This window comes from Orycteropus afer, unplaced genomic scaffold (genome assembly GCF_000298275.1).
Source record: "Orycteropus afer afer isolate SDZICR_OR568_19922 unplaced genomic scaffold, OryAfe1.0 scaffold00121, whole genome shotgun sequence".
NCBI classification, from domain to species: domain Eukaryota; kingdom Metazoa; phylum Chordata; class Mammalia; order Tubulidentata; family Orycteropodidae; genus Orycteropus; species Orycteropus afer.
In genome coordinates, this window is record NW_006921708.1 from 6310189 (window position 1) to 6334958 (window position 24770).

At 42.1% G+C, this 24770-nt stretch overlaps 1 protein-coding gene across 1 annotated transcript in view; it reads right to left on the reverse strand.

Moving 5' to 3' along the window:
- The window catches only part of TNS3 (tensin 3), a 290262-nt gene that overhangs the window by 174490 nt on the left and 91002 nt on the right, over positions 1 to 24770 (reverse strand). The window contains exon 12 of the mRNA XM_042781438.1: positions 11738 to 12988. Coding sequence (XP_042637372.1) covers positions 11738 to 12988 — 1251 coding nt within the window. The remainder of the gene's footprint in view (positions 1 to 11737; positions 12989 to 24770) is intronic.

Here is a 24770-nt window from a genome sequence, read left to right on the forward strand (position 1 = left end):
AAAAAGAAAAAAAAATATTAATGAAGCAGATGCCAATGTCTACAGAAAGAAATTAAAACCATTAATGGAAATGGCACAGTACTGTCTGCAAGCAGAGTGAGGTACCTACCAATTTGTTTAATCATATGCTTGGGGTTGATAAAATATGAATAAAATATTTTGATAACACAAAGCAAGAATTTCTCAAGGTATGGAAAAAAATGGAGTTGGCCTTAAATTCTTAAATTTCACAGGTTATTCAAGTAGCATGCATCTAAATATCCCCCTACTTAAAGAATGTGATCCAAGAAACCCAACCACAGGAAGAGCAAGTGTGCCTAGGAGAGCCAGGGCCAGCAGGTATGCAGGATCCAGCAGTCTGCCAGAGGCAGTCAGACCCAAGCAGGAGCTGCCTCCCCTGACAGGCAGGTGAGTGAGGAGGTAATCAGTGCTATAAGGGTGCAATGCCCAAAACCCAACTCCTCAATCTCATTCCACATTAAAGGAGGACACAATACAGCACTGGTGCTGAGAGTCCATGGTCCTCCATCCTCCACAACTCTCTCACAGCAGACAGTCTCCCTTTCAGCTGGAAGGCTGGAAGTTGAGGCCTCTTAGTCTGCCTGTCTTCTGACTAGGTGCAGGCCCATCTACACTCTTGCATAATGAACCGCCTTATGGTGTAGGCAGGTGTTCTGCAGGGTCATGTGGGTCACTGGACTGCACCTTGATGTCCTGCTGTGCTGTCACAAGTTGACCAGATAGTGCTGTGTTTTGATTGGCACACTTTGATCATACTCTTATCATCTGCATGGACATGCCAGGAAGCAGGATGTGTAAGTCATGAGCACTGCCTAGAACAGAGTGAATGCTCAAAACAGCAGCTGTTAACTATCCTTGTCTTTTTCTTCCTCACCATTCATTATCTTGCTAGTATGAACAAGACTTTCTCAGGAAATTTTCAGTCATTTTTTTGTGTAATTTTTCATACCAGAAATAGCACAATCTGCAGTGGGTGGGCTTCTGCCTACAGAGTTGCTTCTGCCTACAGCAGTTCCCATGAGGACCTCTGGGTACTATAGTCCCAAACCTCTCACCACCCAGGGAAATGGTTATCTTTGTCATGTTCAGGACACAATCTGCAAAGAATGAACATTTTTGCTAACTTCAGGCTGCTGATGTCTCTTTGACAAACTATCTAGAGCCAGAGTGAAGACAATCATGCAGTAGTCAGAGTCTGGGGAGGACAAGGAAAGTAAGCCAGGGAGGATTTACTCCTGGAAGTTAGAAGATATAGCCCTCCAGGAATTTTAGACCAGGTTTTCCTGTTTGTGAGCAAGACTCTACATGGATCCTGGTCAAACCCTGCTATGCTGTCCATTGGGCTGAGCCCTCATTTTCCTCCTGTTGCCATGCATGCAGTGATGGGAACTATACACTGGGCAGATTAATGGCTGCCTTCCTGGGCATTTCATAAAGGTTTTCTGACTTGCGAAGCCCTCCTACTTAGTATACTGGAACTGAAAGCACATGTGGAAGAGCTCATCCTGCCATTCCACATCCTCTGACTGAGGGGGATGCCTGTGGTCTGGAGATCTGGCACTCCTTCAAAGCACAGGTTTCCATCATCCTCTATTCTTCTGAAGAGGTTCCAGGGACTTGTAGCCAAATGTTGAGCTACTACACATTTATGTATTCCTGTTCTGGTTACCTAGTGCCACTCTGACAAGAATACACCACAAATGGAATGGCTTTAACAAACAGGAGTTTATTCTTACAATTTGGAGACTGTAAGTCCAAGTTCAAACTGCCAGGCTCTAGGAGCTGGGTGAAACCCCCTCAACCTTGAGGTCCAGCTTTGCCTCCTGCCTCTGACCCACTGGAGCTAGAGTTGTTTCTTCACTCAGACAGCTACTGGGTGCTGAGGCTGAGAAGCCCCAAGGTTGACAAGTGAAAAGGCACAGTCCTGATGTTACCAAACCACATGTCAGGCCATTCCCTTAAATCCATTGTAAGTCCCAAGGTTGGCAAAGCATAGCAGGCTGCTGAGAAATAACATGGCTACCTGCAGGGTCCAAGTGTGACATATGCTGCAGGCCATTCCCAAAACTTCTCATTATATACAGGAAGCAGACCACACCCCCAAAGGCAGCTACTCAGCTGCTTATGGTAGATGCCACCATGGAGTTGACTACCAGTCCCATCATGGGGAATAACTACCATCAGCTGCCCAGACACTCAACCAGGCCTAGCCAAGTTGACAGACAAACATAACCACCACAAACTCCGTGCCACCAAGTTAAAAAAAAAAAAAAAAAAAAATTCTGTTGATAGCTGCTATAGTCTCTTCTAATTGAGACTAATAAATTTAAATTTTAAAATCAAATGGGTTCTAGCATTCCTTATACCTGCCAAGGAGGAAAGTAATGTTCTCTTTCCCCACTCAATTCAAGTGGCTTAATGGGTACAAATTTAAGCATTCTTTAGATGGGATTTCTATCAAGACAAGATATCCTGGAATGGGATTCAATGTTCTGCTGTACAGGTGATTCAGAGAATGACTCTACCCTTCCCCATCTTCTTTACATTAAATATAAATTCTCAAAGGCTTGTTACATTTCCCAGCTTGGAGGTCACCTAAAACAAGAAATGCATTCTACATAAGGAAACTAAGTTGGAGGATGGATGGGGCATTAACTTGCTCAGTCACACTCTGAATGGTTGTGAACTGGTGCAAGAAGCTCTAGTGGCACGGTGGTTAAGTGCCTTCCTATTAACCTATAGGTTGGTGGTTTGAACCCCTAAGCCATTCCATAGGAGAAAGGGGTGGCAATCAGCTTCTGCAAAGATTTACAGCCTTGGAAACCATATGGAGCAGTTCTACTGTGTCCTATGAGTCAGGATCGACTTGACACCAGTGAGTAATCACTGTTTAGGTAGAGTTCTCATTTTTCTAACCAACTTCCTACTAGGAAGTAATTTTCAACACTTACAAAAGTCTCTGAAGACTAGTATCCAATTTCTTAATATCTAATCTTCTGACATCTTTATATTTCTAAAGGCATGAAGAAAATTCAACAAATAGTCCAAGATTCCTATTAAAAAAAATTCCTGGAAATTACTTACTTTAAAGATGTTCAAAATTGGAGTAAAATAGAAACAAAAGTCTCCCCCTCCAAAAAAACAATATGTATTAATGATCAATTGATTTTCAACAAGGATATGAAGACAATTTAATGGGAAAAGAATAGTCTTTTCAACAAAATGTGCTGGAACAACTGGGTTTCCACATTCAAAAGAATGAATTTAGAACCCTACTTCACACCATATATAAAAACTAACTCAAAATGGATCAACAATCTGAATATAAGAGCTAAAATAAAAAAAACTCTTAGGAGGAAACATAAGGTTAAATCTTCATGACCTTGATTTGGCAATGAATTATTTTGTTTGCATGAGCAACAGAAGAAAAATAGATAAATGAGATTGCATCAAAATTATAAACTTTTGTGCATCAAAAGACATTATCAAGAAACTGAAAACACAACACAGAAAACAGGAAAAAATATTTGCAAATCACATATCTAACAAGGGTTTTAATTTCCTGAATATATAAAGAATTCCTATAACTCAACAAGAAACAATCCAATATAAAAATGCACAAATGACATGAATGGCCATTTCTCCAAAGAAGATATATAAATGGCCAATAAGCATATGAAAAAATGTTCAATGTAATTAGTAATTGGGGAAATGCAAATCAAAACTACATTGACTATCACTTCATGCCCACACTAGGGTGGCTATTATCAGAGAAACAGAACATAAAATCTGTTGGCAAAGGTATGAAGAAATTACAATACTTCTACATTGCTATAAAATGGTACAACCACTGTAGAAATCAGTTCAGTGGTCCCTCAAAAAGTTAAACATGGAAGTACCATACAAATTAGCAATTCCACTCCTAGGTATATATCCAAAAGGCTTGAATGCAAGGATTCAAACAGATACCTCTACACCAATGTTCATTGAAGCATTTTTCACGATAGTCAAAAGGTGGAAACAATCTAACTGTTCACCAATAGAAAACCGATAAATGTGGTACATACATACAAGAGAATATATTTGGCTATGACATGGGTGAACCTTGAAAATATTATGCTGAGTGAAATACACCAGGCACAAAAGGACAAATAGTATATATATGAGATAACTAGAAAAGGAAAATTCATAGAGGTAAAAAGTTGATTAGAAGTTACCAGGGGCTATTATGGGTGTTAATGGGAAAGTATGTTTTAAAAAGTGATTACAAATGTCTGGAAATAGATAATGGCAATGGTTGCATAACATTGTAAAAATAATTAATGTCATTGAATTATGCACTTAGAAATGGTTAAAATGGAAATTTTTATGTTATATATATTCAACTACAATAAAAAAATTAAATGAATGGATTAGAAAATAAATTTATTTTTATTTATGATTAATAATCAAACATCCACTGAACTTTACTGGTCTATTTTTGAGGTATTAAAGTTCTTTAATTTTAAAAAAATCTCAATTTATTTTTATAATAAAAGGAATTAAAGAGGATCCTTCTCTTTTTCCCACCTCCCCTCCCCCTTCCTCTGTGTTTTAGTTTTCCTCTTGATGGTAGAAAAATCAAAATTTTAGTTATTATTATCAAGTACTTTAAATACAGCCAACCTGAGCATTGAAGCATATGAAGTGACCTCTTAAAAACTCCTGGCACTAAAGTATTTTGTTACAGCAAGAACAAGGAATCACTAAGCACTGAATTCAGTCAGCTGAAAAATACATTAACCTCAAGAGGCTGTTATATGCTGACATGAGTTTTCATGTCCTTTCCCCATATTTATGAATGCATATGAAAAACAAAAACACTGCCATTGAGTCTGTTCTGACTCGTAACAACCCCCACTGGGTTTCCAAGCCTATAAATTTTTATGGAAGTAGATTGCCTCATCTTCCTTCTGTGGAGCAGCTGATGGGTGTGAACCACTAACTTCTGGTTAGCAGCCAAATGCTTACCCAATAAACCACCAAACCCAAAACCAAACTCACTGCTGTCAAGTCAATTCCGAGTCATAAAGACTCCTCCTTGGGTTTCCGAGGAGGTATTTCTATGGAAGTAGATTGCCAAGTCTTCCGTCCAAGGAGTGGCTGGTGGGTCTGAACCACCAGCCTTCTGGTTAGCAGTCAAATGCCTTAGGCACTACACCACCAGGGCTTCCACTATACCACCAGATCTCCTTAATACACTTAGGAGCCTCCAATCTTTTTCAAATCTTAGAAGACATTTTAATCAAGGAGAAAAGACTTCTGTTGTTTGTTGTTATGTTGTCAGGTGCCGTCAAGTCATCTCCGACTAATAGTGACCCTCTGCACAGCAGAATGAAACACTGTCCGGTCCTGAGCCATCTCAATGATTCTCGTTATACTTGAGGCCATCGCCGCTGCTACCGTGCTAATCCATCTCATGGAGAGGCTTCCCCTCCTTTGTTGACCCTCCACCTTACCAAGCATGACATCCATCTCCAAGGAATGGTCCCTTCTGACAACATGACCAAAGTATGTGAGACGAAGTCTGGCCATTCTCGCCTCCAAGGAGCATTCTGGCTGTACTTCCTCCAGGACAGAACTGTTAGTTCTTTTAGTAGTCCATGGTACTTTCAGCATTCTTTGCCAACACCACAGCTCCAAAGCATCAATTCTTCCTCAGCCTTCCTTAGTCATTGTCCATCTCTCACAAGCATATGAGGTGATTGAAAATACCATGGCTTGTGTCAGCATACCTTAGTCCTCACGGAGACATCTTAGCTGTTCAGCACTTGAAAGAGGTTCTTTGCAGCCAATTTGCCAGTGCTTACATCGTCTGATGTCCTGACTGTTGCTTCCATTGGCATCGATTGTAGAACCAAGCAATATGATGTCTTTGACAATTTCAATCTTTTCTCCATTTATTGTAATGTTGCTTATAGGACCAGTTGTGAGGATTTTTGTTTTCTTTATATTGAGACGTAATCCATACTGCAGACTCTATTCTTCAATCTTTAACAGTAAGTACTTCAAATCATCCTCACTTTCAGCAAGCAAAATTGTGTCATTAGTGTATCACATGTTGTTAATGATTCTTCCTCCAATCCTAATGCCACATCTTCATCACATAGTCCAGCTTCTCGGATTATTTGCTCAGCATACAGGTTGAATAAGTATGGTAAAGGATACAACCCTGATGCACTCCCTTATTGATTTTAAACCATGCAATGGTCCCTTATTCTGTTTGAACAACAGTCTCCTCGTCTATGTACAAGTTCCTGATGAGTACAATTAAGTGTTCTGGAATTCCCGTTCTTCTCAATGTTATCCAAAATTTGTTAAGATCCACACAATCAAATGAAATGATTTTGCATAGTCAATAAAACACAAGTAAACATCTTTCTGGTATTCTTTGCTTTGAGCCAAGATCCATCTGACATCAGCAATGATATCCCTCATCCCACGTCCTCTTCTGAATCCAGCTTGCATGTCTCGAAGTTCTCTGTCAACATACTGCTACAACCATTTCTGAATTATCTTCAGTAAAATTTTACTTGCATGTGATATTAATGATACTGTTCAATAATTTCCATATTCTGTGGGATCAACTTAGGAATGGGTACAAATATGGATCTCTTCCAGTCAGTTGGCCAGGTAGCTGTCTTTCAAATCTCTTGGCATAACCAAATGAGTGCCTCCAGTGGAGCATCTGTTTGTTGAAAACATCTCAATGGGTACTCCATCAATTTCTGGAGCCTAGTTCTTCACCAATTCTTTCAGTGCAGCTTCAATATCTTCCTTCAATACCATTGTTTCTTGAACATATGCCACCTCCTGAAATGAATGAAGATAGATCAGTTCTTTTTGGTACAGTGATTTGTGTATTCCTTCTATCTTCTTTTAATGCTTCCTGCATCATTCAATATTTTGCCTGTAGAATCTTACAATATTGCAACTCTAGGCTTATTTTTTTTCCTCAGTTCTTTTAGCTTGAGAAATGCCGACCATGTTCTTCTCTTTTGGTTTTCTAACTCCAGGTCTTTGAACATTTCATTATAGTAATTGGCTTTGTCTGCTCAAGCTGCTCTTTGAAATCTTCTGTTCAGCTCTTTTATCTTGTCATTTCTTCCATTTGCTTTAGCTACTCTTCATTCAAGGGAAAGTTTCAGTCTCTTCTGATATCCAGTTTGGTCTTTTCTTTCTTTCTTATCTTTTTAAAGACCTCTTGCTTTTTTCATGGATGATGCTCTTGATGTCATCCCACAATTCTTCTGGTTTTCAGTCACTGGTGTTCAATGCATCGAATCTGTTCTTCAGATGGTTTCTAAATTCAGGAGGGATATATTCAAGGTCATATTTTGGCTCTCATGGACTTGTTTTAATTGTCTTCAACTTCAAGTAGAACTTGCATATGAGCAGTTGATGGTCTGTTCCACAATCAGCTCCTGGCCTTGTTTTGGCTGAAGATAAACGTTTCCATCACCTCTTGCGACAGATGTAGTCAATCTGATTCCTGTGTGCTCCATCTGGTGAAGTCCACATGTACAGGTGCTGTTTATGTTGTTGAAAAAAGTTGTTTGCAATGAACAAGTCGTTGGTCTTGCAAAATTCTACCATGCAAGTTCCAGCATTATTTCTGTCACCACGGCCAAATTTTCCAAACTACTGGTGATTCTTCTTTGTTTCCAACTTTTGCATTCCAATCACCAGTGATAAGCAACACATTTTGATTGCATGTTTGGTCAATTTCAGACTGCAGAAGTTGATAAAAATCTTCAATTTCCTCATCTTTGGCTTTGGTTGTTGGTGTGTAATTTTGAATAATAGTAGTATTAATGGGTCTTCCTTGTAAGTGTGTGGATATTATCCTATCACTGACAGCACTGTACTTTAGGACAGACCTTGAAACATCCTTTGTTATGATGAATGCCACACCATTCCTCTTCAATTTGTCATTCCTGGCATAGTAGATCATATGGTTGTTTGATTCAAAATGACCAAAATCTGTCCAGGCCTTTAATTTTTCCATGTAATATATTTCAGATAGGTTTACTTAGATAAGCAATGGGCCAGGAGAGAAAACTGGATGGTTTCATTTCACTTAAAAACAATTTTTTAACTCAGAATTTCCTGAATATACTTGGTTGAATTTGCTAATATATCTACATTCTTTGGCCTCCATCTCCACTAAGTCATTGCCACTAGTGTTGTTGCTATTGTATCAGAGCTATTGTCATATGTTGTTGTTGTTGTTATGTGCCGTCGAGTGACCCCCAACTCATAGCGACCCCTCCTTGGGTTTCTGAAGCAGTATCACTACAGAAGTAGGATTGCCCAACCTTCCTTCCGAGGAGTGGCTGGTGGGTTTGAACCGCCAGTCTTCTGGTTAGCAGTCAAGTGCTTTAGCCACTATCCTACCAGAGCTCCTTATTGTCATATAGTGTTTAATAATCTACTCATGGGAGACTTTTCGAACTCCTTCTCTCCCAGTTAATGATAGAAAGGGTCCAAGTTACTCAGGCAAGCAAGGATGCTACATAGTTTCTTCACTTAGGGTCCCTGTGTATGAGAGTTACATGTGAATTCCTTCTGCAGGTCAGGCACTGTGATAAGGTTTCCTTGTAAACAGGTAGAATACACAGAAATTCACAGACATGAAGTGATTTACCCACCAAAGACCAATAGTCATCAATGATATCTCTCAGCCTTAAGGTCAGCAGGGACAATTGCAGAGCCTGTGCCTCCTCCACCCCCAATCCTGCTTCCAGACATGAAACAGTATGGCCAAGATTCCTACTTCATTACTTACTATCTGTGTGGTGTTGGGTGGGTCACTTAACCTACTGACCCCTCTGTAAACTCAAGTGCAAAATAGTACCTGTGGCCAAGGGAACAACGCCCAGCATAATTTTTTTTTTTTTTTCTCATCAATGTTACTAGTACACCATGATGATTTGATAGTAATGATCTCACTTTGTTGTTAGTTTCCAACAAGTGGGCTCTAACTCATGGTAAACTTATGTATAACAGAATGAAATGTTATGTGGTCCTGTGCCATCTTCTAACACTATATTAGACAACATTCATGACCTCATTTAGGAGCACCAAAAAAGATATGGGAGAAGCCAGGAAAAAGGAAAACTCAGTGTCTCTTCCATGTACTACTCTTCTAGTTTGTCTGCTTTTGGAAGGAGGCTTACTTGAAGGGGCCAAGTGGGAAAGCACATCCCACATACCAACACTGGGTGAAATTCCTGACATAACACAAACACCACATTCTCAGGTCCCTAAGGGAGGCTCTCCCAAGGAGGTTATACACTGCCTAGTAGCCCTCTGAAGGACAGTTCTAACCACCTGTACCAATCTTCTTTTTGACTCTATCTCTCCAGCCAGCACGTCCTCAGAAACCCCTGCCTGACAATAGTCCTATAAGTTTATGTGAATGATCAGAATTCCCAGGTGTATAGTACAGCTGACAAGGGGCAAGGTTGTAGTCACTGCTTGGTCACAGCAAGCTACCCAGAGGGACCGAGTAAGTTGAACCTGTGGGCTTGGGACCATAGTCACAGGGGATATCAAGCTCAATTGGCATAACATACTACTTAAAACATTGTTCCACCTCCTACTCTGGCGACTAGTGACTGGGATCATAAAAATTTCAAGCTGCCATCTAGATGTAACGATGGGTCTCTCCTTGTCCAGAGCAAAGAAGAATGAACAAAACCACAAATTCATGGAAACAATTAGTCCTAGCAACTGGTACACCATCCGAGCTGCAGCCTATATGCCTATGAGACCAGAAGAACTAGATAGTGTCTGGCTAGCACTGTCAACCACTTGGAAGGGGATCTATGTAGGACATCCTGGATAGAGAGGGAGAACAATGTGGAACAAAACTCAAAACCATTTGGAGAAGAGAAAAAGGGGGTGGAACCAGGTTTGCTGGCCCGATAGAGCCCAGTAGAACCACTGAAACTATGGCCCCTAGCTGCCCTTCAGGTCTGGAATTGAACCCACACCTGTGGCTTCCAGCCAAACAAAAGACAGACATATGAATTGAACAGTTACCTGAGGTAGATACACTCCTTAGAGAGAACAATCATGGGAGAATAGAAGGGCTATGTATGCACAGGGAGACTGCTCAGGGGGCAGGAGTGCATGAAGGGATGGACACAGGGAAGAGGTAACTATCGGGAGGAAGTGGGAGGGGAGCTGTTGCATTGTAGTAAAGTATGATCAATGTCATGAGACAAAGTGTATGTGAACTGCAGTATGGGAAGTGAATTTCCATTGTACATTTTCATCTAAATCACAATTAAAAAAAAAAAAAAGAGGGGAAAAAAAGAGTTTCCTGAATGTTAGCACTGTTGCTAGAAAAGGAAAAAAAATTGTCATGACTATTGCCATTAAACTGTCAGCAATTAAAAAAAAAAAAAAAAAAAAAAGAAAGAAACTCCTGCCTGATGTACCCTTCCTCTCTATCCTTCCAGGCCCAAGCCAACCATAGTCTTTCTCTAGGGTCCTGCCCTTCCTTTGTATATCTCTCTACACCAACAACATGTTATAATAGCCCTGTCTCAACATTTACCATGCCACACTCATGCAGCCCACACACACTACTGCCATCCCCTTCATTGTCCAGGGCTTCACAGCTGGACTCATGCAGGCATCTAGGAAGGCTCTCTCCTGCCCTGATTTCCAAATTCATACCCAAGGGAGGGAGGGCATGTGCTATGGCAGAAAGCATGCACCCCTGATGGTGCCCTGCACTTCCACTGCAGCCAGCCCACCAGTCCTGGCAACCCTGTGCTGTCACTGCTGCTTCTTAGGATCCTGGCCCTGTGGCTGGAAGTTCCCTGCCAAGGCCTGCAACACAGTACCCCTGAACCTGCTGTTCAGCAAGTCTCCATATGCAGCAGAGTACCGCCACCTCCCCCTTATCTCTCTGACCTTCCTACGCCCCCACTCCCACATGGAGCTTCTCTCTCTTTCCCCAGCCCTTTCCTGTAAATCATATACTATGTTGAATACTATTCTTTACAGATTCATCCTCACAGACGGAAAGGTTTCATTATTAAGCCCATCCTGCAGATGTAGAAACTGAGTCTTAGAACAGTTTAACACTTGGGCCAGAATGGCACATCCTGTGAGGGGCTGTGTGAGGATTCATACACAGGCAGTCTGGCTTGACACTGTGCTATCCTGGCCTGGTGCACCACTGCTCATGGACATTAATACCAAAAACACCAAAACCAAACTCACTGCCATCAAGTCAATTCCAGCTCATAGCAACCACCATTGGGTTTTCAAGGCAGTAAATCTTTACAAAAGTAGATTGCTCCATCATCCTTCCATGGAGTGGCTAGTAGGTTTGAACTGCCAACCTTCTAGTTAGTCAAATGCCTTAGGCACCATGCCACCAGAGCCCCTTACTGATGAATGATCAACTTGCCCAAATGGTAGCATCTAGTCCCTATGCTGTCCTAACCCTAAAGAATAGGACTTTTGCTCAACCCATGTGGCCTTCTTCCCACACTCCAAATATGCTTTCAGAGAGCCTATGTCAAAATATTCAAAAGAGTGTATGATCCAAAGCAAGAGCCTCTCCACTGTCAATTTCACCAATAGCTCACTCCTCAGTGGGCCTTGTGAAATGTCATACCTGCCCAGTTCTAGCACTGTACCATACTCAGCTCACCTTGCCTCCCAGGTGTCCTGTTGGGGCCTTCTCCTGGGTCCTGCAGCTTGCCACTGGCTCGAAGCCGGCTGTCTGCTCCATCCAGGGGCGTAACACCATTGGCCTGACTGCCCAGTGCATTCATGTGGGTCGGGATAGGCTCAAAGGTGGGGTCCAGCTCCAAGATGAGCCTATTGAGCTGTTCAATGGACTGGTCGATATCCAGGGTTGGGGAGCCTGGAGAGAGGACTGTATTCAGCTCTAGGTCAACCCCATTCATGGTGTTTTCATCTGCAAATCTGGGTTTGAATGCTTTGCTGGGAGGGGGCAGCTGTGTGATTGGGGGTTTTGGCCCACTGTCTGCACCTCTCTGGACAGCCACTCTGCTGTTAGCCCCTTGGGCCGGGGTGACTGGCACTCTGGCCTGGGCTGGGATGAAGCCAGGATTTTCAGTTGTGTTGTGGCTAACAAGCTTGGCCTCCCCATCAGGTGTGAAGCTGTACTGGTGTGCAGCCACCATCTGCTGTTGGCGCACCCAGGTCTGTGTGGAATAGCTGCTCTGCTTATAGGTCTGTGGCTGTGTTGACACAGAGGGCTTCTTCATCAGGGTTGGTGGCTGCCTGGGCTCCCGGTTTCCAAATGGCCGCTCATAGAGCAGTTCCATGCCAATGTCCAGGTCTGGACCAAGACTGCCAGGTGGGTCTTCAGCAGTGTTGCTGCCAAAGCCATCAGACAAGAGGGAGTTCTGGCTGCTCTTATGGCAAGTGAAGGCACCAAGGTGGGCCAAGGGCTGCCCCTCTGAAGAGGACAGAGTTCCGAGGCTGTCCACACTGTGCAGGTCATGGTTGGGCATTTCATCATCCAAGATGTCTGTTTCCCTGTCCCGCAGCTTGGCATCCCCGTTAACGTGGACCTGGGCTGGCACGATGTGGCGGGTCCCACTATACTTGCTCTGAGCATCAGTCATATCCTTGAATGAGCTCCCGGACTCTTCTAGACCAAAGCCACTGAGAAGCTGGTCCAACTCAGCCTTCTCCTGGGGGCTCAGGCCCCTCTTTGCACCAGGAGCCAGGTGCTCCTCTGTCTTGTCTGTCTTGATTGAAGAGGTGGAGTGGCCCGAGTCACTACTGACAGACAGGGTGTGTTCACTGTGGTCTGGGCTGTGGTTGGCTGGGACAGCCTGGGGGCCACCCAGGATGCTGGGATCTGAGGTGCTCTTCTTCCTCACCTTAGCATAGAGGCTGCCATCAACAGGCCCTTGTGTATGGAGAACTGTGGGAAGAGAGCAGAAGGAGGTTCAGGAGTGAGAGTGGGCTTCAGACAATTTGGAATGAGTTATACAGACATACCTCATTTTATTGTGCATTTCTTTATTGCACTTTGCAGGTAATGAGTTCTTTTTTACAAATTGAAGGTTTGTTGCAACCCTGAGACAAGCAAGTTTATCAGCATCATTTTTCTAACAGCATGTACTCACTTCATGTCTCCATGCCACATTTTGGTAATTCTCACAACATTTCAACTATTTTATAATGCTATCACAACTTAATAGACTACAGTGTAGTATAAACATAACTTTTATATTCACTGGGAAATAAAAAAAATTGTGTAACTCTCTTTATTGCGATATTAATTTTATTGAGGTGGTCTAGAACTGAACTCACAATATTTGAGGTATGTCTGTAAATAAATACATAGTATTACATAATAAACAGTACAAAGACTTTTCTCAGATGCCAAAATTCTATTTCTACTCCAGCAAAGGGTCGAATAAGAAAAAGAATTCAAATAATTAAACATCTTGAGAAGCTAGAATTATTTCTACTTTTCTCTGCAAAGAAAGTTGTCACTAAGAATCCCTTTGGAATTCCTTGCACTTCAACTTGTGTCTCTTTAATGGCTCACTGTTATTTTCATCATGATTTTGAATTTTAACACAGCTCAGCTCATCAGTTCACAAGAGTCTACTGTTCGTGTATGACAAAGGAGGTATTTCAGTCATACATGTGTCTGACTACCTTTATCAAATGTCTACTACGTGCTGTGTAACAAAGTCTAAATACAGAGGACATTTGATTAACAAACTTGCCATTCCGTCAATGTTCAGGAATCTGCCGAAATGTAAATATAGGCCTTCTCACTTAGCATGGTACCTATAGGTCATGTAGGTGCCCATGAACTCATGGCAGGACCACCTGGCCTTTGGGGCTGCCTTTCATGCTCTACTATTCTCAATCAAAAGCTTAGGCCTAAAATGTGTGTGGGAAAAGCTGAATGCTCTGTTACTATTATTAATTACAGTGCAGACAGTGACACTTAGCAACTCCCTGAGCCATAAGCTTCTGACCACCAACATTTATCACCTAAGCCACGTATCTCAACCTCCAACACAGCATCTCCTCAGCAATCTAGCCAAGAGCTTGCATCTATCCACCCTCCCGTCTCCCCTGCCTTGTCTGATTTCTCTACTGTGAAGTTGCTAGCATACCACAATAAGCAGCTGTTTATGGTCTGAAACCTGTTCTATGCAGGCACCTGGGATTTTGGAGGCACATGTTGCACACATTCCACAGTGACAAGACTGACTTCTGAGTACTTCTGGAGAGTGCAGACTTGAGCACATGCTCCAGTGATGAACAGTAGAGACTCTGGGCTACTGTTGCTACCAGACCTCACTGATCTCATCTTAGGGCAGAGCTTGAGGGTGAAGGGTGTCACAAATGTAACAAAAAAATGCTTTAAACCATGTTCTTCAAGAGAGGCAACTAGGGTCATGAACTCAGAAGGACTATATTTTGGATTCAGCCATGGGATGAATGTAAGGTAATAGTAACAGAGGTAGCTGCCATCAACAAAACATGTTCCTGAGTGGTGAAAATGGTTAATGACTGCCAACTGAAAGGCTGGAGGTTCAAGTTTACCCAGAGGCTCCTTGGAAGAAAGGCCTGGTGAACTACTTCCAAAAAGTCAGCTACTGGAGAGCAGTTCTACTCTGACACTCATGGGGTCACCATGATTTGGAGCTGACTCAGTGGCAACTGGTATACTGTTATTATAAGGTAGGCATACCACATTTTCTCTAATTTTCATGAAATAAAAATTTGATATTGTTATTCCTCTTTTATCAGTAAAGGACTGATACACAAAGAGAATAAATAACTTGTCCAAGTGAAAGTAGCTGCTATGAAGTAGGAGTAGGGCTAGAACCCAGGTTTACTGGCTTTGGAGCTTTTGTGTACTACTGCTGACCCATGCTGCCTACCAACTCAGAGACAGCCTGGCAGGCACAACATCTAAAGGCTATGAGTCTGTGGTCCTGTTTGTAAGTATGGTAGCATTGAGGTCACTATGCTCTGAAAAGCGTTTCAGCAAGTGACCTTGGGCAAGTCTTCAGAACAGTCATGGATGAAAAATACCTATTTCACAGAATTTGAAGCAAATTAAATGAAAGGACACCAGGAAAGGCAGTTCCAAGTTACAAGGCAAACACAAATGCCACCCATACAGCTTTGATAGTGTAAAATGTAACCAATATATTGACTCATTAGGTGAAGTGTCAAGATGTGTGGAGTGCGTGCAGACAGAACAGCCCAACTGAACATGCCTGGGACTGGGTTTGAACCAGTGTGTTCAGCTCCACCACTGTCATTTTTCTACTAACTTGCAAATCACTTTAAGCTTCAGGTTCCCAGCTATCAATGCAGAGATGTGGATTGATTGTTCTTCTGAAGGACTGATGTGAAAATTAAAAGAGATAGCACTCAGATGAGTGTCTTTATTGACCCTGAGTAAAAATGCCAGCCTAATTGGGCTCCTGTTAAGGAATCTCTGCTTACCAGGAAATAATTAATATAAGTAGCCTTTACCTTCTATTTGGCAGGGTATGAGAGAAGAGGAGGTGGCTCTGATAAATGGCTTTGCTCTGCAAAAATTGCACAAACACTCCACCCTCTTCGGAAGGCTATCTGCCAGAACATAGACCACAAGGCCTGTGTCAAGTCCCACAAGCAATGGGGAGCAGTGTGCTAATTATGACCACAGTACTAATGTGGCTAAGTATGCTCATACTATACAAATCCCTCCCCCTAAAAATGAATAAAAATAGGCTAAATCTGTGACTTGAAGAAGGAAAAAAAACAACCCAAGTATGAGTTGTAAAAAAATTCCTCTAGTTTGAATTGGAATACTTCCAAAACCTGCCTGTTAATCATTCTGTGGTAGAATCCACTGACCAGTCCCACATGGAGAGCAAAAAGTAAAGGGGGCAGGGACCTACCCTGTTAAATAGTAAGGAACAGGACATTCCTTTGGTTGGGAGTTATGAGTAATCACATTTTTAGTATTTTTGCTATTAGTAGGAACTTCATAAATAAATTAAAAGCAACACAGTTGACATTCATTGAAGACTCTTTGTATATGCCAGGTTCTGAGCATTTTAAAACACTATACGGGTGGATAGAGGGGTGGACAGGCTGAACTATTAGGTATGTCTATGAAGTGGGGAGTGTATCCAAGTGTATAGGGTTGGCAGACAATGGTCCTATAACTTTATATGAATGATCAGAATTCCCAGGTGTATAGGAGAACTGACAATGGACAAGGTTGTGGTCACTGCTTGGTCACAGCCAGCTACCCAGAGGGACCGAGTAGTTGAACCTGTGGGCTCGGGACCATAGTCGCAGGGAACATCAAGCTCAATTGGCATGACATACTATACAAAACATTGTTCCATCTCCTACTTTGGCAAGTAGCGACCGGAATCTTAAAAGCTAACAAGCTGCTATCTAGATGCAACAATGGGTCCCTCCTTGTCCAGAGCAAAGAAGAACGAAGAAAACCAAAGATTCATGGAAACAATTAGTCCTCGCGACTGGTACACCATGCAATCCTCAGCCTATATGACCATGAGACCAGAACTAGATGGTGCCCAGCTACCACTGTCATCCAACTGGAAGGGGATCTATGTAGGAGATCGTTGATAGAGAGGGAGAACAATGTGGAACAAAACTCAAAATCATTTGGAGAAAAAAAAAAGAGGGGGAGCAGGTTTGCTGGTCTGATAGAGACTGGTGGAACCACTGAGACTATGGCCCCTAGCTGCCCTTCAGGTCTGGAATTGTACCCATACCTGTGGTTTCCAGCCAAACAAAAGACAGGCATATGAATTAAACATTTACTTGAGGCAGATACACTCCTTGGAGAGAACAATCATGGGAGAAAGAAGGGCTGCTTATGCACAAGGAGGCAGCTCAGGAGGCAGGAGTGCATGGAGGGATGGACATAGGGAAGAGGTAACTATTGGGAGGAAGTGGGCAGGTGGGTGTTACAATAGCCTTCCCTTCCCACTGTGGGGGCACAAAATGGTGATAATTCCCTAAGAGCACAGAGCACTGTGGCAGGTAGGAGCCAAGCCCAACATCACCCAATGCCAAAAAGGACCATGCACACAGATCATCTTCTAGATCCAAAACAGCCAATGCATATGATGTCTGTAGTAAAACAATATGAACAAATTCAGTTTATTTCCAAAACGGAAATACCCAAACTTCTAGATCACCTAATATGAACAAGCGTGGACCTAAGAGGAAAACATCCTGTGTGAAGGGGCTGTCATGGCCTGACTTAGCCCTGAGGAGACCAACTCTTGTGCCTCAAAGCAATCCCTCTGAGGCAGCACAATCAACTGACCTGGACTTCCATGAGAGCCAACCACTCCTCACTCTCCTTGCTGGTCTTCATGTTCAACAAACAAATTGGAAAAGTGAACTGAAGTCATTCAAAGTTTCCAAAAATCTCAAAGAAAAAGTTGGGGTCCTAAAGGTTGACCCAATGCACCAAAGAGCAGGATGCAGGGGCTAGAAAACCAAGGTTCTCTGAATATTACATATCTGACCAAAGTTTCTGAGTTGATCCCGACTCATAGAAACCCTTCCTTGGGTTTCTGAGGCAGTAGCTCTACGGAAGTAGAAATGCATTAGGCACTATGCCACCAGAGCTTCCAACCAAAGTATGTTGAAATTAGTGGTACACACATGTGTGAGACACAATTGGTGCATGCAGTAAGTAGGTGCACAACAAATGGCAATGTGCTGTTTGATGTTTGGATCTCCTTTACTCCAGGATTCTCTAAGGGTACAGTTAACATACTTGGCTGCAAACCATAAAGTTGGAGACTTGAGTCCACCCAGAGGTGCACTGAAATAAAGGTCTAGTGATCTACTTCCAAAAATGAGCCACTAAAAACCCTATAGAGGCCAGTTCTATTCTGACACACAGAGGGATGCCATGAATCAGGGTCTACCTGATGGTCCCAGAAATTACTCCTCTGCCACGTATGAGGTGAACATCCCACTGCTTATACCCACACAGCTTGAAGTACCAGGGCTGAGTACACACCAACCTTATCACAGGAGACTTTCACTGCCTCAACAACCATATGGAGAAAATGACCACCTTATCAACACACTTTCTGTGGCCAGTTTGTTTCCTAATACTCAATTTGAAAACTGGAGGGTAAGAGAAAAGGAAAAGAGAATCATTGCTAGAAATTACACCTGATAGGGCAGTTTGGGGAAGAGGCATTGCTTGGCCATTGCCAATTATTCCATAAAAACAAGCTCAATGCCTGGTGTGTTCAGGCCCCCAAAGATTTTAGTCACTAATTAGAGGACATCCTTATTAATAGATGACAGGTTACTATTTATATTTCTGGTTTAGGAAAGGTATCCAGCAACTTTCTGGACCCAAACTAGAGAAAGAACATAGCTAAACACACCCTTCCATCTGTGGTTTCTGCTGCTGACTGTACTGGCCCCATGGGCCGGGGAGCATAAGTCCTCCAAGTGAACAAAAAAGTCCTGCTGTGTTCTGGAAACTTAACATTCTATCAATGTCCACTGCTGCTGTTGTGTGGAGCATGAGCAAGTACAGAGAGGTCTGACAGGTGGAATGACATCATTTAATCAGTCCTTTACATTTTCATTTTTTAAAACTTTAAATTTTGTTTCCAGTTTATTATGTTAGAACTTCAGGTTCAAAGGGAGCTTAGAGTAGTTTGAATCAGCATCCTTCTGCAAATGAAGAACCTACTACTGTGAGCACAGCAGTGGCTTGCCCAGGATCATCTAACATCTCAGCTGCAGTCGGTGACTAGAAGTCCCATCTTTCCCAGGCCAGGGTAAATCATGTGCTCTGCCCCCACCCCCAGTGCACCAGAAGGGCTTGTGTTCAAAGGGAACCTGTATATCTTCTGGCAATAATTTCCCTGCTGCTGGGGCCTAGTTAAAAATCAGACAAACAAAAGCACAGCTCCGATGACTTCTGCTGAATGACACCCCAATGGGATCGATCATCTGTGAAAGAGCTAAACAGAAGAAAATGTAAGAATGAAGTGGACATTCTCACTTCATTAAACAACAAGAACTGCAACAACAGACCTCTGCACCCCCACCCCTACCTGTGGAAGACGGCTTTCCTACAAGGAGGGAAAGAGGCACTCAGAAAATATTTCCAAAGTGGTCTAAGACAAAGGGAAGAGCAAAAAAAAAAAAAAAAAAAAAGATGAAAACATTCCTTCTCATCCTGGCTGAATGGAGATTAACTAACACCCACCTGTACTCACAGGTGTGTTAAAATCAGATAGTCAAGGAAGCACACTTCACCTCCTCCTAAGTACCAATTTTCAACAACTAAAGAGATTTATAACTGATTGTAATAAATTAATCCATGTATTGGTCCTGATTCTCCCTCAAAAAAGAGAAAAAGCAAATGATTTGAAAAAAGAAAAGAGAAACCTGATGGATCTATTAAAATGAACTACCTGGAATTTTTCTTTTTCTTTTCTATGCACTGCCATACTCACTTAATTTTCTATTTTTGTCGGTTTTATTTGAAGAGCAACTTTTCTTTCAAAAGATAGCAGTATTCTTCCTGCATGTTCTTCACTGGAGAGAAACAGAAAATTCGTCTCTGAAATTACAAGCGTTTATGAAGCACTTGCTATTGGTTTCCAGTTATCAATAGAGATGTAAAAGGATTATGTGGCACAGTTCCTACTTTATGCTGGGGAAAATACTAGCCCTTGGAAGGTAAAGAGAGGAAGGAAAAATGACCTTTCCCATCAGGACTTTTATTAGCATTGGGGATAAGTGTTATACAAGAGAGGCTGGATACACTCTATAGGTAGCCGAGTTAAAAAAACAAACAACAACAACATCAAAAATCCACTACCACTGAGTTGATTCCTACTCATAGCGACCCTACAGGACAGAGTAGAACAGTCCTATAGAGTTTCCAAGGCTGTAAATATTTATGGAAGCAGATGGCTTTTGATTAGTAACTGAATTCCTTAACCACTGCATGATCAGAAGTACTTAAGCAACTGAGTAGATGGGTTAACAGAGGCAGAAGAAAGGCAGATTAGGTTGCAAGAGAGGAAATGCATCAAGGAGCAGCTACTTTCAGGTGAGTGATGCTATGTGAGATTTCCATCACCTTCCAGGACAGACAAGGCTGAAAACACCCCTTCTATGGGCATCAAGCTAACATTCTAATGGGAAAACCATTGGTAAGCACCTCATATATGCCAAGCACACTGTTCTACACTCAAGATCTCACATAATTCCATAATTCCCAAAGCAACCGTCCAAGTCAGGAATTACAATACATTTTACAGAGGAGAAAATTGGGTTCAGAGAGGTTGTGCTAACATTTAAGATTTTTAAAATCTACTAAACAGAACATATAGAATTCAAACCCACATATGTCCAACTCCAATGTCCATGCTTACTTCCTGTTCCTTTCATAAAGGTTGAAACTGTAAAACTGTCCAACCGTGTATAGGAGTCAGAGATTTAATTCTGGAAAGCAATTCACCTGAATGTTTTCCGAGTAACTTCCATAAATAAAATATCTAAAGCATGCCTCATACTCTCTATCTCTCTCTTACACTCTTACACACACACATTCCTCAGACACACACACACACACACACATTCCTCAAACACACACACACAAAATAACAGTTGCCATTGAGTCAATTTCCTACTCATAGTGACCTCAGAGGACAGAGTAGAACTGCCCTGTAGGGTTTCAAAGACTGAATCTTTATAGAAGCAGACTGTCACATCTTTCTTCTTGGTTGGTGGGTTTGAACTATGCACCTTTTGAGTAGCAGCCAAGTGCCTAACCTCTGCATCCCCAGCACTTTCCTCAGATATTACTAAGCTCTAAATTCACCCTTATCTCCTTGTCTCTTCCTTCCTAACCACTGAAATAGTCCACTGTATGGGACAAACACCTGAGTTTTACTGGCAGTTGTCTTGGTGGTCACAGTTTCATGTTCCATTTCCTAAACTGATAAAGCAGGTGATTGCTGGAGGCTTTACATTTCTATCCTCACAATTAATAAATTTAGGTACTGATTCCACAACACATACTCCTTTGTTTCCTCCCCGCCATTCTACAGTGCCCACTGTACAATGGGCTCAGGAGAACCTGATAAACCAAAGGCTTCCCACTGTCCAAACTCTGCCTCATCACAGGAAAACAAAGGCTATTTTTCTGAACATTGGTTTCCTGACAGTGCCAAACCCAAACTGCCACCTGCTTCATGGTGGACACTCTCAGCCACCCTTCAAATGACTCACTGGGTGCCACCCAGTTAAATTGTTTCACCATGTTGACATAGCAGGGTACAACTCCAGCAGAGGGTTTCTCACAACCACAGCCTTACCAAGGAAATGGATTGTGGAAAGCCTGAGTCAAAGAAGAAGGAAAGAGTTAGCTTTCAAAAACAAATGACCATCTGCATGCAACAGCATGATGAATCTCAAAAACACTGTGCTAGGTGAAAGAAGCAAATTTTGAAAGGCCATGTAGTATATGATTCCATTTACATGGCATTCTGGGATAAGCAAAAACAACAGGGTCAAATGGCAGATCAGTGGGGTTGGGCCCAGGTTAGGGGTGAAGGGGAGGTGACAAAAAAGAGTTGAAAGGGAATGACTTAGGCTGTAGAACTGTCCTATATTTTGATTGGGGTGAAAGTTTCCCAAGAACGTATCTTTTAACTCATAGACCTATACACTAAAAGGAGTGAGTTTCACTATATGTAAGTTACACCTAAATTTCTAAAATGATCATGAAAGCACAATAGAAATGAGACTCAAATGTAAAGGACCCCACCCTTCTGTGGTCTCCTCTTCCCCATACTTGCTCCTTGCCCCTCAAAGGCTTTCTCTCTTCTTTCTGGAATCCATGAGATGGGGGAAAATTTGCTCCTTGGAATAGTTATCACAATCTCTTTGTGCTTCTCTGTGGCACAAAGCTTTTTGACTTTTTCATCAGAGTTAATTATGCCTATGTCCTCCCTCCCTTTCTAGACTGTTAGTATGATCAATCTGGGCTTAAATTCCAGCTGACTATTCACCAATGGGGTAATGAGGGTGAGTAACTCAAGGATACCTGTGACAGGATTACTGTGGCACTTCATGGATATGAATGGCATGGCCCTGTCAGGTGTCCAGCAAGTTTGAGTTTCAACACATACCCCTTAATTGCCCCAGAGATGAAGTCCTAGGATTTACATATGATTCATATCTGTGCACCTTATGGGGAAGAAATGTTGTAAAGCAATCTGATTAATGACTAGCTATTTGGGAAATTACACTGATAAGTTGTTTTTAATAAAAATCTAAACTAAAGGGTGGGTTTATATTTTTAATTTATGCACAAGTTCCATAAGTCATCATTTGATATGACTCAAATTTTCCAAGGCATTGATTTTCCCAATTTTTGTTAAACAGCCCCAATCAAGCTCTTACTATTTGCACTCACTGCCTTCGAGTCAGATCTGACTCATAGTGACTCCTTCTTGGGTTTCCAAGACAGTATCGCTATGGAAATAGATTGCCGAAGCCTTCCCTCCGAGGAGTGTCTGGTGGGTTTGAACCACCAGCCTTCTGTTTAGCAGTCAAGTGCTTTAGGCACTATGCCACCAGAGCTCCTACAATTGTGTTAAGGTACATCATTTTTTTTCTCACTCTTAAATTTCCTCACTTGCTGATAAGAAGTGATGACAAAAAATCGCAATATAAACTACTTGAGAAGTTACTATGTTCCAAGCACTGTTGAGCCTTGAACAACACAGGTTTCAACTGTATGGGTCCAATTAATTATACATGGATTTTTTTCAAGATATGGATCATAGACAAACTCAAGAGCTAATAGATATTACACTAGAGGAATTAGCAGAAGGCTACTGATGGATATGAATGCTTCAGCCACGTGTTAGACAATGTGGAAGAAGACATAGAAGCAACAGTGCCAGAAAACTATATAGACATTAGGCAGTCTGGCAGAAGGATTCCAATTATTCAAGGTTGCTTTTGACTTCTTTTGCAATATGGACCTTTCTATGATATGTGCACTGAAACTAAACAAATGGTGAAAGAATTGGTACCATATAGAAATACTTTCAGAGAAATGAAAAAGCAAGAGTTAGAAAGTATGATGTTATTTCCTAAAAATGACACGGAGTGTGTCTGCCACTCCCGCCTTCCTTTCCGTATCTTCATTCTCTTCCTCCTCAGCCTATTCAACATGAAGACGGTAAAGATGAAGACCTTTTTATGATGATCCACTTCCATTTAATGAATAAATAATCATCATGCCACACAGTTAATAAACTAATCTGTTGTGTGTGTGAGTGTATTCATGTGAAAATTTATTAATTGTATGGCTATTGCTGTTGTTGTTGTTGTTATATGCCATCGAGCTGGCCCCGACTCATGGTGAACCCTCCTTGGGTTTCCAAGGCAGTATCACTACAAAGTAGATTGCCCAACCATCCTTCTGAGGAGTGGCTGGTGGGTTTGAACAATCAGCCATGTATGGCAAGAACTGTTTAATCAACTATTTATGTTATCAGTAAGGTTTCTGGTAAATAGCAGGATATTAGTAGTTAAGTTTTGGGGGAGTCAAAAGATATATATGGATTTTTTACTACATGAGGGATTGGTACCCCTAACTGCCACCTTGTTCAAGGGTCAGTGGTATTTCATGTGTATTCCCTCACATGAGGCATACACCAAACCCATATAGTGCACAGAACTCTCTTGAACAATGAGGTGATGGAACTGAGGAAGTTAATGCATGCCTATCACATGTGCATGAGCAGAGGACACCATGCCCCCAGGATCGTCTGGTGCACACCAGAAATCTGATCACCACACACCACAGGATGGTACTGCAGTACTTAGAGATGGTTCCCCCAGATGTGCAAAATGAAGCCAGAGCAGCTAGGGAATCAGCTGATGGACTTCCAGATTTTTTTATTCTTTTGGAGTAGGAAATGCTGCTCTATCAGCTGGGAACTCTCTCAGGTATTACTTATTTCCAGGCAGGTTCCAGTTGACTCTGAGGCAGTAGCTTTTATTATGGAGTCTCAGAAACATGTGAAAGTCAACCACAAAGTAAGGCAGGCTGGAAATTAGAAAGGAGCCACAGCACACAGAGCATCTTCATTATAGGTTGGTGGTGGGAGGGAGACCTGGTGAAGTGGGCCAGTGACTAGACAGAGAAGCTGCCCACCATTGTGGCTTTTGGTATTGGCACTGAGGTCTGTGAGGAGACACAATGCAGGCGCCCAACTACCACTCCTTCCCAAACCAGAAAAGACACTCTAGGCCAGGGCAGTTTTCCTTTAAAGGCCAGTAGGTGTTCTCTCACTGTTCTGGTTACATAGTACTGCTCTGACAGGAATATATCACAAATGGGATGGCTTGAAAAAACAGGAATTTATTCTCTTACAGTTCAGGAAGCTAGAAGTCCACATTCAAAGTGCCAGGCCCTAGGGGCTGTGTGAAAGCCCCTCGACCTTGGGCTTCAGCTCTGCCTCTTGCTCCTGGCCTGCTAAAGCTAGAGGTATCTCTTTACTCAGGCAGGTACTGGCTGCTGAGGCTAACAAGCCCAAGGTTGACAAATAAAATGGTACAGTCCTTATGTTACCAAACCACACAGCAGGCCATTAATTCAAGCTTCTTGAAAGTCCCAA